Below are 15,374 nucleotides of genomic sequence, written 5' to 3'. Positions count from 1 at the left end.
GAATGTAACAACGGGCCTGATGGAAACAGCAAATTGGTCGGTAAACTTTCCAAACGTCTACAAAATAAATACGCTAGACAAGGTGGGATCTTTTTGCTGGGATCTTTTTGTGTCGGTAAAATGTATTATGCAAGAAAGTGCAGTGGAAACGGCTTTATGCATAAATATTGCTATAATAACCATCATATCAAAGTAAACTTGGAGTCACGCGATGACATGTTGTGTGGTCCTCCCACTAGACTGGTTGGGAAAGCATGCAGTTAATTAGGCTACAGATGAATGATGATGAACTTCACAGGGTGGTGAAAGTGCACGGTGATGAGCTTGTAACTTAAATTTAAGTAGATGGGAATTTGACCGCAAAAGTTATTTTGATGTTCACTACGTCAGCACGCACAGCCTTTTATCCGTAACAAGTCAATTTAATGGAAAGTGGTGGGGAAATGCACAATTGTTTTTTATGCAGATTTTAGAATATTCACATGAAAACCTGTCGCCAATTGGATGGAAACCTAGCTAATATGCTAGATTTAGAGATTAAGTCAATAATCTCAGTGGGTCACGGTATTGTGATTACCAGACGAGTGACGTGGCCGACTGATCCCGATTCAGGGCTTTCACACAGCAGGATGCCAACATACAAAGCCCTGCCAGCGGTATTCTAAAGGTTTTATTGACACCTCTGCACAGGACGTCAATTGAGTCATGCAAGGGCAGAGATTATTGTGTGGAATGGGGATTAAGCTAAACATAGTAAAGGGATGGACACAATTTGTGCGGCTGGTAACCTGTATATCACCTCAGTATGTGTAAGCATTGAAAATGGATCCACAGGATTTTGGATGTATCTAAGCAGATTTCCATCCAACCTTTTTATTTGAGTAAAGAACATGTCGGGTATAAAAAATAAAAGTCACGACAGGCCTGATGGAAATGGCAACTTTCCAGATGTCGACAAAATGAAATACGCTAGACAAGGTGGGATCTTTTTGTGTCAGTAAAATGAATTACCCAAGAAATGGTGGTGGAAACGCATTTATGCGCAAATATTGATATAATAATCATCCTATTGCACACACAATAACCATCATATTGCACATGCACAGCCTTTCATCTGCAACAACTCCATTTAATGAAAATCTGTCGCCAATTGGATGGAAACCTAGCTAATATGCTAGGAGAATCTCAGGAGTTGATAGGCCTGAAGTCATAAACAGCGCTGTGCTTCAAGCCATGCGAAGAGCTGCTGGCAAATGCAGGAAAGTGCTGTTTGAATGAATGTTTACGAGCCTGCTGCTGCCTACCACCACTCAGTCAGACTGCTCTATCAAATGCCAAATCATAGACTTAATTATAATAAATGTACAGAAATACGAGTCTTAGGTCATTAATATGGTCAAATCCGGAAACTATCATTTTGAAAACAAAAGTTTATTCTTTCAGTGAAATACGGAACCGTTCTGTATTTTATTGAACGGGTGGCATCCATTACTCTAAATATTGCTGTTACATTGCACAACCTTCAACGTTATGTCATAATTATGTACAGTTCTGGCAAAATTAATTACGAATGCTCTTGTTAAATCATCACCCGTAGTAGGCTGTGATTTGATGATAAATGAACAGGCACCGCATTGATTATATGCAATGCAGGACAAGCTAGTTAAACTAGTAATATCCTCAACCATGTGTAGTTAACTTGTGATTATGCTAAGATTGATTGTTTTTCATAGGTTTAATGCTAGCTAGCAACTTACCTTTGCTCATTGCTGCACTCCCGTAACAGGTGGTCAGCCTTCCACGCAGTTTCCTCGTGGAATGCAATGTAATCGGCGTCCAAAAATGCCGATTACCGATTGTTATAAAAACTTGAAAATCGGCCCTAATTAAATCGGCCATGCCTATTAAATCGGTCGACCTCTACCTGCTAGAGCTGCCCCGGTCAATAGTAAGTGCTGTTATTGTGAAGTGGAAACATCTAGGAGCAACAACACCTCAGCTGCAAAGTGGTAGGCCACACAAGCTCACAGAATGGGATTGTGAGTTCTGAAGCGAGTAAAAATCCTCTGTTCTCGGTTGCAACACTCACTACTGAGTTCCAAACTGCCTCCGGAAGCAACTTCAGCACAAAAACTGTTTGTCGGGAGCTTCATGAAATGGGTTTCCATGGTCGAGCAGCCACACACAAGCCCAAGATCACCATGCGCAATGCCAAGTGTCGGCTGCAGTGGTGTAAAGCACGCCATCGTTGGACTCTGAAGTAGTGGAAAAGCGTTCTTTGGGAGTGATGAATCACGCTTCACCATCTGGCAGTCTGACAGACGCCAGGAGAACGCTACCTTCCCTAATGCATAGTGCCAACTGTAAACTTTGGTGGAGCAGGAATAATGGTCTGGGGCTGTTTTTCAAGGGAAATCTTAACGCTACAGCATACAATGACATTCTAGACGATTCTGTGCTTTCAACTTTGTGGCAACAGTTTGGGGAAGGCTCTTTCCTGTTTCAGCATGACAATGCCCCCATCCACAAAGAGAGGTCCATACAGAAATGGTTTGCCGAGATCGTTGTGGAAGAACTTGACTGGCCTGCACAGAGCCCTGACCCCATCAAACACCTTTGGGATGGATTGGAACACCGACTGTGAGCCAGGCCTAAATGCCCAACATCAGTTCCCAACCTCACTAATGCTTGGGGCTGAATGGAAGCAAGACCCCACAGCAATGTTCCAAAATCTAGTAGAATGCCTTCCCAGAAGAGTGGAGGCTATTATAGCAGGGGGGGACCAACTCCATATTAATGCCCATGATTTTGGAATGAGATAGAGAATGAGATATACTTTTGGTCATGTAGTGTATATGTGCAATTATACATCTAGGTCTACTGTCTATACATAAGTGCTGCAAAAATACATGTTTATTTTTTGCATGCCTACAGCATTGCATAGATCATTGAGAGACAATTGCTGTCATTGTTCAAACCCGGGACTGCAAAGCGAGGCTCCAGTGATCAGAGTCCAGGGTTTCTCTTTGCCTTAATTTAATTTCTTAGACTAGTGCAACCCACATTCTGCAGCTTTGTAATCTAACAAATATGCATCGCTGAAAGAATGTTCCAACAACCTCCAGCCCCTGAAAAATCTCTGCCATGCTGCAAGCAGTTTAGAGGACACATGAAGCCTTGACGGGGGCAGGTTTCAGTTAGTTGTTTTCCCCCCCTTCATAAATGCAATTCATGCCTCTGGAGAGGGTGGTAATACAGCTGTGATAGGATCTAACCCTTTTGGAATCCTAGCCCTCTTAGGCATGTCACATACACTCAGTCACCCACCCCTCAGTCTGGTCTGCTCCTTCATACAGTACCTAGTGCTGCTCCCTCCCACCTGCGCCCACCCGTTGCCGTGAGAGGCTTCTCTGTGAAAAGCCTGGGGGCTGTGAATTCTCCAATTCTCCACAGCTCTGCTCTTCCAAAAACAAGAGTAATCTCTGGAGCGCTCTCAAATCAGCAGTGTTCCAAAATGTGTCGTTGTTTAAAGCCAAGGCCAGGCCAGAAATACAGGCAGAGGTGTTTCACGCCAGGCTGCGGAAAATGTCTCATGAGCAGGAAACAGAGGTCTGGGTGACCTACTTGAGTCTGCATGCTGTTCCCATCTTTTTTGCAGTCGTGCATATGACCAATGTGAGATATTGGGTATTTATTAGGTACACCCATCTAGTAGTGGGTCGGACCCCCCTTCGCCTCCAGAACAGCGGTACATTCATGCTGTGAACAGCCTGTTCCATCTCATCCCAAAGATGCTTCTCATCCCAAAGATGCTTTATTGGGTTGAGGTCTGGGGACTGTGCAGACTGTGCTTGCCACTCAAGTAAACTGAACTCAAGGTCATATTCCAGCCAATTTTTTTTCACTCAATTGTCCTCAAATGTTGGTGATGATCGCGTGCCCACTGGAGCTGCTTCTTCTTGTTTTTAGCTGATAGGTGTGGAACCCGGTGTGGTCGTCTGATGCAATAGCCCATCCATGACAAGGATCAACGAGTTGTGCGTTCCAAGATGCCGTTCTGCACACCACTATTGTACCGCCATTTTTATTTATCCGTTATTTTACCAGGTAAGTTGACTGAGAACACGTTCTCCTTTGCAGCAACGACCTGGGGAATAGTTACAGGGGAGAGGAGGGGGATTAATGAGCCAATTGTAAACTGGGGATTATTAGGTGACCGTGATGGTTTGAGGGCCAGATTGGGAATTTAGCCAGGACACCGGGGTTAACACCCCTACTCTTACGATAAATGCCATGGGATCTTTAATGACCCCAGAGACTCAGAGACACCCGTTTCACGTCCCATCCGAAAGACAGAACCCTATACAGGGCAGTGTCCCCAATCACTGCCCTGGGGCATTGGGATATTTTTTTAGACCAGTGGAAAGAGTGCCTCCAACTGGCCCTCCAACACCAATTCCAGCAGCATCTGGTCTCCCATTCAGGAACTGACCAGCACCAACCCTGCTTAGCTTCAGAAGCAAGCCAGCAGCGGTATGCAGGGTGGTATGCAGCTGGCATTTGTTGGTTGGTTGCCCGCCTGTAAGCTTACACAATTCTTGCCATTGTCCTTTTGACCGCTCTCGTCAAAGAACTGTTTTCCCCCACAGGACTGCCGCTGACCGGATGTTTTTTGTTTGACACGCTATTCTCGGTAAACCGTAGATACTGGTGCGTGAAAAACCCTAGATATTGGTGCGTGAAAAACCCATGAGTGCAGTCATTTCAGAGATACTGGATCCGGCTCACTTGGCACCAACGATTATACCACGCTCAATGTCGCTTAGGTTACTTGTTTTGCCTATTTTAACGTTCAATCAAACAGTAACTGAATGCCTCACTGAATGTCGGCCTGCGTTATATAAAAAGCCATGGCCATGTGACTCGCAGTCTGTAGGAGCGATCAATTTTCGTGACCAGGATGGTGTCCCTAACTGTCCGGTGTGTGTAATCTTCACTGTTGGCGCAGTGTAGCCTAGTGGTTAGAGCATTGGACTAGTAACCGAAAGGTTGCAAAATCTGTCGTTCTGCCCCTGAACAGGCAGTTAACCCACTGTTCCTAGGCCGTCACTGAAAATAAGAGTTTGTTCTTAACTGACTTGCCTAGTAAAATAAAGGTTAAAACACACACACATACACACATACACACACATACATACATACATATATATATAAAGCTGAAAGAGAGAATGCCACAAGTGTGCAAAGCTGTCATCAAGGAAAAGGGTGGCTTATGTGACCTGGCCAACATAAAGCAAAGCGACACAAACAACAACAGAGTTAAACATAGAATAAACAAACATACAGTCAATAACACAATATACTTTTTTTCTATGTACAGTGTGTGCAAATGAGGTAAGATAAGGGAGGTAAGGCAATAAATAGGCCATAGTGGCGAAATAATTACAATGGAGTGATAGATGTGCAAATGATGATGTGCAAGTAGAGATACTGGGGTGCAATGGAGCAAAAATAACAGTATGGGGATGAGGTAGTTGAATGGGTTATTTACAGATGGGCTATGTACAGGTGCAGTGATCTGTGAGCTGCTCGGACAGCTGGTGCTTAAAGTTAGTAAGGGAGATATGAGTCTCCAGCTTCAGTGATTTTTTCAGTTAGTTCCAGTCATTGGCAGCAGAGAACTGGAAGGAAAGGCGGCCAAAGGAAGAATTGGCTATAGGGGTAAACAGTGAAATATTCCATGCTGGAACCCGTGCTACGGGTGGGTGCTGCTATGTTGACCAGTGAGCTGAGATAAGGCGGGGCTTTATCTAGCAAAAAATGATAGATGACCTGTGGCCAGCGGGTTTGGAGACAAATATGAAGCGAGGGCCAACCAACGTGAGCATACATGTCGCAGTGGTGGGTAGTATATGGGGCTTTGGTTACAAAATGGATGGCACTGTGATAGACTGCATCCAATTTGTTGAGTAGAGTGATGGAGGCTATTTTGTAAATGACATCGCCGAAGTCAAGGATCGGCAGGATAGTCAGTTTTACAAGGGTATGTTTGGCAGCATGAGTGAGGGATGCTTTGTTGTGAAATAGGAAGCCGATTCTAGATTTAAATTTTGGATTGGAGATGCTTAATGTGAGTATGGCAGGAGAGTTTACAGTCTAACCAGATACCTAGGTATTTGTAGTTGTCCACATATTCTAAGTCAGAACCATCCAGATTAGTGATGCTGCGTTTAAGAGCAGCTGGATGCCAAGGAAGGAGAGTTGTATGGCACTGAAGCTCGTCTGGAGGTTAGTTAACACAGTTTCCAAAGAAGGGCAAGAGGTATACAGAATGGTGTCGTCTGCGTAGAGGTGGATCAGAGAATCACCAGCAGCAAGAGCGACATCATTGATGCATAGAGAAAAGAGTCGGCCCGAGAATTGGACCCTGTGGCACCCCCATAGACTTCCAGAGGTCGGGACAACAGGCCCTCCAATTTGACACACTGAACTCTATCTGACAAGTAGTTGGTGAACCAGGCAAGGCAGTCATTTGAGAAACCAAGGCTGTTGAGTCTGCCAATAGGAATGTGGTGATTGACAGAGTCCAAAGCCTTGGCCAGGTCGATGAATACGGCTGCACAGTACTGTCTCTTATCGATGGCTGTTATATCATTTAGGACCTTGAGCGTGGCTGAGGTGCACCCATGACCAGCTAGGAAACCAGATTGCATAGTGGAGAAGGTACGGTGGGTTTCGAAATGGACGGTGATCTGTTTGTTAACTTGGCTTTCGAAGACCTTAGAAAGGCAAGGTAGGATATATATACAGTGGGGCAAAAAAGTATTTAGTCAGCCATCAAAGATGAGAGAGGCCTGTAATTTTCATCATAAGTACACTTCAACTATGACAGACAAAATGAGAAAAAAAATCCTGAAAAAAAAATCACATTGTAGGATTTTTAATGAATTTATATGCAAATTATGGTGGAAAATAAGTATTTGGTCACCTACAAACAAGCAAGATTTCTGGCTCGCACAGACCTGTAACTTCTTCTTTAAGAGGCTCCTCTGTCCTCCACTCGTTACCTGTATTAATGGCACCTGTTTGAACTAGTTATCAGTATAAAAGACACCTGTCCACAACCTCAAACAGTCACACTCCAAACTCCACTATGGCCAAGACCAAAGAGCTGTCAAAAGACACAATTTTTTAATGTAATATGACATTTTGCCCATATCGCCCAGCCATAAGACTTAGGCTACAACATTTCAAACTTCACATTCCTTTAGTAAAGGGTACTTATCGTTATTATCCAAATCAGTAAAATGTCCTCGATAAATGATTGGTTCGGTCAGTATCGATCATTTTCTGTTTATTGTCCCAGCTCTACTTTTATCAGGATTAGCAATCCTATCAATAGCATGCTGACTGTGTGTCTATATGTAAAGATTAGGATTGCAACGTTTCAGAAAGATCCAGAAAACTGGGAATGTTTTCCGGAATTTTACAACCCATGTCACGACTTCTGCCGAAGTCGTTGCCTCTCCTTGCTCGGGCGGTGCTCGGCGTTCGACGTCACCGGTCTTCTAGCCATCATTGATCCATTTTTCATTTTCCATTGGTTTTGTCTTGTCTTCCCACACACCTGTTTTCAATCCCATTCATTACCTGTTGTGTATTTAACCCTCTGTTTCCCCTCATGTCTTTGTCAGAAATTGTTTATTGTCAGTGTAGTGTTTTTTTTTGTATAGGTGCGCAACGGGTCTTCGTACCCATATTTGTTTATATTCATTTTTCTATTTAGTGTTATGGAGCATGTTACTTGGACATTATTAAAAGACTCCATTTTACACTCCGTTTGACTCTCCTGCACCTGACTTCCCTGCCACCTATACACATATCTCTGACAACCCAAGTAAAGATTGAGATTGTCATAATTTATCATCAAAGCGACATTGTTTGAGCACAGAAGATTCTAGGAGTGAGTGAGCGTGGCAAATGAATGGAAAAGATGGGTTTCCCTCTGGAGAATGTGGTTTGAAAAGTGTACAGAAATAATGTCCTGATGGAAGGATAATAAGCAGTGTTGTGTACATTCTCTCTACCTTCTCAGTCCAGTTGATGGTAAACTAGTAAGGGACTATTGTTTCTGCAGGCAGTGTGACTCTGAGCTATTGTACATTGACGAGAGCAGTCTAGACACCAAATGCAATCACTAGACAAGGTGTACAGCATCCAACCAGGTCTGAAATACTTTTAAGCCAAACATTCTTCACAACACAGCACGATGCAAGAAACAACACAAAAACCATCCTCATGCTGCAGGGTTTCACTCAAGTTTACGGGCTATTACAGCCCTGCCATATTTCTGTGTCCGTTTTAATGTATTGAAATGTGACTCCTGATGGAGAATTATACCATTCAAATTCACACCGAGCTGGTGTTTAATGCACCTACTGCTTGCTGACTTAGACCTATACAGTACAACACATTCTTCCAAAAATAACTTCCTTTGGTGACTTATGGGTGGTGAAGTCACAACTTGGCATGATTGAAGAGCTACCGGCTGGCATTTCTATACTGGCGTTACCATGGCAGCAAACTAGATTTTTTTATCTAGATTGAAAACATACATATCAACTCAAAATGGTATTGGTCACACATGCCAAATACAACAGGGTGTAGACTACAGTGAAATGCTTACTTACAAGCCCATTCCCAACAATGCAGATTTTAAAAGACATATTTGCTAAGTGAAAAATAAAATAGTAACACAAAAACAATAACGAGGCTATATACAAGGAGTACCAGTACCAAGTCAATGTGGAGGGGTACATTCAAAAGCATTGTTGACTCTCTGGAGTTTTGTGATTGGAATGTACAGTACCTGTGGATTGCACTGCAACGTACGTCTGTCTTCCACAAAGAGCACAAAGCAATGAAGGGACTCCCTGGAGAGATACAGTCTCGCTCTCTCTCTCTCTCTCAGCAAAAAATCACAGCTGGGAAAGGTGTAAGGATGAGGGAAAACTTCAGACGTACTTTTTCTCACTCCAAAGAAAGAGTGCCTTTGATCATTCCCTCTGAAAGCTAAACAGTAAGTTAGAGACATCCACAATGGCCCGGGCCATTTCCCCCTTCTCTCAACTCAAAGAGAGGCCGTCACAAAATCAAGACTGCCTCTCCGAGGTGTGTCCCTCACTCTTCCATGAGTAAAGAAAATAATAGAAATGAGGCATCTTTCTCTCTGTGGCATTCAGGGGAACAAGCACTGCAGAGAGCTACATTCTTGGCTTAGAGTAGCCAATCAGAGGGCACGGTATATAGGGAGTCAAGCTACAGTAGGTAGCTGGAGTCAGAACTGAGAAGGCAGGCTTCACAAGCCTTGTGAAATGTCCTTCAAAAGAAGTGTCATGACGTTGGCCTGGGGTAGGTTTATGACAGTCATAAATACCTCTTCCCCTCTCTCTACCCTACTGATGTTACATTTGCAAAACCCTTGGTTAACATAGAGATTCTGGGAACATCAGAAGGTAGGGGGAAATGAACTATGTTCTGGTAATCCGACCAATTGAACATATGCGGTGGTACATAATGAATATGATGTCAGTTCGGTTGTCATCTGAGACATTCTCATCAATGTTAAGATGACAAACTCTACAGTGGAAAGTCTACACATCAGAGTTATCAGATTCACATGGAATTGTTGTTCAATTTAAATGTTTGAATATGAAATTATTTGTGATGGGGTGAAATGTGATTTTCCTTCTAAAAATGTGAGATTTGGGTTTTCATAAGATAGGGCTCTGCTCAATCAGTGGCCCGCCCCTGTGAAGGGACATGGGCTCTAAAACTTTTCAAACACGCCCTCCTTTCCCTTCCTATATAAGCCCTTGACAACAATATAACCTCCTGTTCCGAGGACGATGGTCTGATGTCAGAATGGTTCAGATAATAACTACAGAACGAAGCCAACATCAGAGTGAGCTTTGGTTGTGAATGGTATGAACTTTGAACTCTTATTCACTACAGAAGTGATACCTCCTAGCCGTTGAGTTAGCAACAGCCGCTGCAAACGAGGGTTAGGAAGGAACAGAGAGTATCCCGTCTACCACACCACGACATCACTACAACGTATTCAATTTACCAGCAGAGACATTCTTCAAAAGACTCGGTTGGGCAACACGGCCTTCCATCTACCACCAACCTACCGAAGCGCAGCTCAGAGTAAATATTTATTTAATTTTCCTTTTCCAAATAGGCGGTAATTTAGAATGAATAAGATACTGTATTTACGATAGCACAGCTTCGTCCTTTGTTCCTCAGTCTTCCCGCTCTTTCACTCAAACCCAGCCCCTTTTCTTGTGTAACCAGCTGTCATATCTGTTCCAGCCGTTAGGGACATTTTCCTTTATGACGTAATTTGTAATCAAGTTATGATTTAAATATGTGTATGTGTAATTCTGTGTGATTAGTTAGGTATTTAGTAAATAAATATTTAAACCCAATTTTGCATTGCTGATTCAACTTGTTAGCCAGGGTTCATGCAGATAACCAAGAATTTACAACTTTCAGATGAGACTGAATTAAGATGACGATTAATATTGACTGCTATTGATGTAAAATATTACTAGGTCTTTAAGAGTTTATTCGGAAGATAACAGCTCTATAAATATTATTTCATGGTGCCCAACTCTCTAGTTAATTACATTTACATGATTAGCTCAATCAGGTAATATTAATTACGGAGAAATTATTTTATAGAATAGCATGTCATATCACTTAATCCGGCATAGCCAAAGACACGACAAAGCATAGTGAAATGTATCATATTATCACTGGCATACGGAAAAATAACATGGCTTTGAAAGTATGGTCTTGTTATGAGATTTTATTTTTTTTAAATCTGTGATTTATCTCTGCCATAGCCGGCCGCTGTTTCTTGAACAACGGTGTCCTTGGCCTACAAAGAGGGGTAATACTGTTCTGAATTTATGCAAAATACTTTCTCTCTCTCTATGCTATTCCACTGTATGTTCTCAACTCATCGCTATGAGTCTATCATTGTGTGGTGCACTCCAGCCCATTGGCCTGACTAGCTGTGCAAGACAGAACTTCCTGAGTGGAGGACTATAGAAACAACAGTGAAGATTGGGCAGGGGATTAATACAAGTCAGCTGGTTTTTCACAGACAAAGACACTTATGTGCAGCATGTGAGGTCAGCAAATTGCCCTGGCGTACGACGGCCAGCTGAGCCAAGTTGCTCCTGAAGGAATTCGGACATCAAATGTCACAAGCCCACACACTTTAACATGTTTATGTGTATATGTCAAAGATGGAGCACGAGATCTACAGTGAAGGGACATGTGCTTATTGTCTTCTCCTTGGCAGCTCAACATTTAACCACAGTGGCTCAACAGGTGGAGTTTAAAGAATAGAAAAAGAGAACGAGTGTGTCAAATACTTCACACCATTTAGTCAAACCATGTAGCCTAATCTAGTCAACATTTTATCTTTATTTGTATATATATCTGACAATTAAAGTTACTCCGCTCTAATACAACTGAGCTGAGTAAAGGGACCCGTATCAATCTCAAACATTTCATAGAAATGTAAAATCTCTCAAATCAGTACCTTGCTCTCGAGGTGAATTGAAGTGCCAAAGGCAACTGTCATCATACCGATCAGTAAAACCACTGAAGCACATAGCAGGAGCACTGACAACTGAGCCTTGTTACTATATTCAAAGACAATTTGATGAGTGACAGCCTCATGTTTCCACCTAAATGACATGGAAGAGCTGGTGTCAGCTAGCCAACATACTTTCACAACTGTACAGGATAAAGTGGATTTAAAAACAAAAACTACCATTGCATAGACTAAAAAGGTTACTAATGAATCTTCAACACAGTTTAAAGCTAGATTTAAATGCACCTACGCAGTTTAACGCCCCAAAAAGTTGAGTCAAAAAAGAAGTGTAATAAATTCAGAGGCAGGCACTTTGCCTTTCAAGAGGGCCAAAATGGACCCATTAAAATGTCATCCACAATCCTCAGCTTTAACTCAAAAGGCATGAGCAAGCCGTACCACTTTTTAAAGGGGCACTGTAAATAATCCAATGCAAATAGACTTTCGAGATATTATTTTCTAACCTATATTAGAGTTCTTTGGTCATGGAAATAAGGCGGACACTTAATTGCCAAGATGGCACCGGCAGACATGGCAGTTCTGCTTCTAGCTCCTAATTCCACTTATGTACACTGGAGGCATTTTTCAATCTGGAGAGGGGACTCATCCCAAGCAGACAAGTTCTCCCATGCTAGAGGGGATAAAAACAAAACTGTTTAGCCTACTTGGTAAAATTGGAAGAAAAAAAAACATGGGAGATTTTTAGTAAACCGCCGTACAACACATTTTACAGTTTATAATTGTTTCATTGACATTTCAAAATCAGGCAAAAGTGGTTAGATTATTTGGTTTGAAAGACATGCTGTATCTAAATGTTGGCAGTGAATATTACAATTTTTGTAACTAGGGAGACATCTAAATTGATGAACATAAGGATGGGACCCAAGTATAATGCCACTGTGGGATGTTGGGTCTTTCTCCCCAACAGTAGAGTTAAGATCATCCCAAAACTGCAATAACATGTCCACTATAAGCTACTGCCAATCCATAATTGCAACACAGTAAGAAAATGTTGACAATTTTCATGCTAAAGCAGATGATGTCCAATTTAATAATTATGTCATCAAGATTATGCTAACACCTTGTGTTAGATTTAGGCCTACTGCAGGTTGTCTGGAGCATATCACCCCTTAGTGTCAGAAAAACAAATGGTTTTGGATACTTAAGAGAATGATGAGTAAACACTATGTAATATTAACTGTTGATATTGCTATTTCAGCTCAATATTCATGAATATTTGAGAAGGAATTTCTGATTGTGTTTTTCAGCTGTTAGAGTAGTAGAGGTAAAAAAAGGTCTGCACCAGACCAGTATCTTTAGTACTGACAGTGAATCTTGCAAGTGCTAATATCCTTCAATTAATTATTCATCACACCAAAACATTGAATGCTCATAAAGCTAGAAATTCTAAAATATGTATTCAAATGAACCATAGGGCATGTTAAATAGAAAAATAGGCTGATGTCTTCATTCAAACTCTTACGAACTAAAGAATAGTATAAGTAAATGTGTTGATCATATCAGGGCATTGACATGAAGATACTGGCAGTTATGAACAAAGAAGTGTCTAGGTTACTGACTGGTGCATCAGGGGGAGCATAGGGCCAGCACAACCCAGACAAGAGCCTAGAGGAAGACTGTCTGAGCACCAACACCAGGATGGGTGACTACTCTAATCCATGCTCGACTGTGTAGATATTAGATATTGGTTCAACTCATTGAAGTACACTTAGTTGTAGGATTTAATAAGAGAACAGACTATATTTCCAAGGAAATTAAAGTTAGTGTGGTATTCTCATGACAAATTTGAAAATGACACAGAGCCCGGCTAATAAAACGGAATAAATCCAAGTCAGCCAAGTGTGGCTGTGGAAATATTCTAAGTATTCCAAGTGGATTGCTATTTGAAACAAAGGATAATTTCTCATCAACAGTACACTGAAAAGTTCTCCTGAAATGTTAAAATAATGTACAAGCTTTTAAGAGAAACAATCTCTGTTGTTTTCTCACACATCTTAGTGATTCCTACACGTCCTCACACTTGAGCCGATGTGCTGCGCAGTTGTTATTCCTCAGAAGACCCAACATTTTTATGAGTCATTCAGCCCACAGATTACAGAGTGGAAATCCAGTTGCTGTACAGAGTGTTCGAATTTATTCTGAGACAGAAAAATACCCCAGACATCACATTCTATGCAAAAACAGCAAACAGTCCAATCCCTTTTTCAACTAACTCAACTAACAATCTCTATGGACTAAAACATTCTTCCTAGTGGCTTTCAAATGGACTAAAAGTTCTTCCTAGTTAACAGTATGTTGAATACAGTATTAGAACCCCCAGGCTTCTGCTCTATCTACTCGAACAAAACATCTGATTCATAGGAATTCCACAAGCAATCTGTCTCCACAGCAAACAACCCCACTTCATCAGAACTCAAATCTGGAACTGAGTGAGAGAGAAGCACAAAGTGAACAACTAACAATCTTCCTAACCTTAAAAAAGCGCCCTTTGCCACGGGGACAGAAGCAGGCTTCAACAGTTTGTCTGCTTTATTAAAACGTTCTCCTTACCATTGTAGCTCTCCGGTTTGGCCGCATTGTCCAACTCCATAACTTCACAGCACCGAATGAGGCATACTCCTTTCTGCCAGCCCTGTGCGTGTGTGTGTGCGTGAGGATGTAGAATCGAGTGAGGCACAGAAACGTATCCTCGTCTCCCGCCTGTCCCAGTGAGTAGCGCTGCCTAGTTTTGCAGGGGCAGCTCTGCTGTGTTCTGGCTGCTGCTACGCTACATCTGGCAGCCGTTCCAAGACTATGATTGGGTTGAGCTCAACTCAAGGCCTGGCTGCCAGCTTTCGCTACTCAGCTCTTAAAGACACAGCATGTTTTTCTTCTTCTCTCCCTTTTCATCATATGGTCACTAAACAAAACATAGCTCAGAATCCCTCTCACTTCAGTTCTCTGAGATCCTGACCAATGGCCAGCCACCTTCTCCTCTACACAACCAGGTTGCGATGCAGGGGCAACAGCAGCTAGGGGCACAGCAGCTAAGGGCACAGCAGCTATGGGGCACAACAGCTATGGGGCACAGCAGCTAAGGGGCACAGCAGCTAAGGGGCACAGCAGCTAAGGGGCACAGCAGCTAAGGGCACAGGAGCTAAGGGGTACAGCAGCTAGGGGCTGGAGTCCTGCATCGGATACCCACGGTTCCTGGTAGAATGAAAACATTATTTCAATCCGTGGGCTGGCTCGTGGTTCAGAACCATTACATTGCAGGTCGGAAACATTTAAAATCAAGATAATACACTTTTTAAAAACCCAGAAGCTTCATGTGTTGCGTTGTGTTTGCGAATTCCATTCTGTGAGCAGCGATGCAGACTTAAGACATCAGCCGCGCTCGCATTGAGAGTGTTTGGAGCTGGGAACTACAGTATCCCTTATTTGTGTGATGCTAAAACGTTATAAATTGTCCACACACAGAGCTTATGTTCCCTCTCCCCACATAAGTATATGACACATTGCCAAGCTTACTTTCCCTGGATACATTTTTTGTTGACATTTTACATTTTTTCTCCACCAACTAAGCTACACGGGACTAGCCTAGCTCACGCAAAAATGTCTAGCATAGGCCTAACCAGAGAGAAATATAGGCTACAACATTATAGGGGAAACAGGTGCTGCACGAGTGAAATCCCCAGTTTGG

General features: G+C 42.4%; 1 protein-coding gene across 1 annotated transcript in view; it reads right to left on the bottom strand.

Moving 5' to 3' along the window:
- The window catches only part of LOC135523445 (disabled homolog 2-interacting protein-like), a 99,723-nt gene extending 85,286 nt beyond the window's left edge, over positions 1 to 14,437 (bottom strand). The window contains exon 1 of the mRNA XM_064950157.1: positions 14,243 to 14,437. Within this exon, the coding sequence (XP_064806229.1) occupies positions 14,243 to 14,282 (40 nt within the window). The 5' untranslated portion in view covers positions 14,283 to 14,437. The remainder of the gene's footprint in view (positions 1 to 14,242) is intronic.
- Positions 14,438 to 15,374: the final 937 nt, after the last annotated feature.

This window comes from Oncorhynchus masou, chromosome 1 (genome assembly GCF_036934945.1).
Source record: "Oncorhynchus masou masou isolate Uvic2021 chromosome 1, UVic_Omas_1.1, whole genome shotgun sequence".
NCBI lineage: Eukaryota > Metazoa > Chordata > Actinopteri > Salmoniformes > Salmonidae > Oncorhynchus > Oncorhynchus masou.
This window is presented reverse-complemented; position numbering and strand designations above follow the sequence as displayed.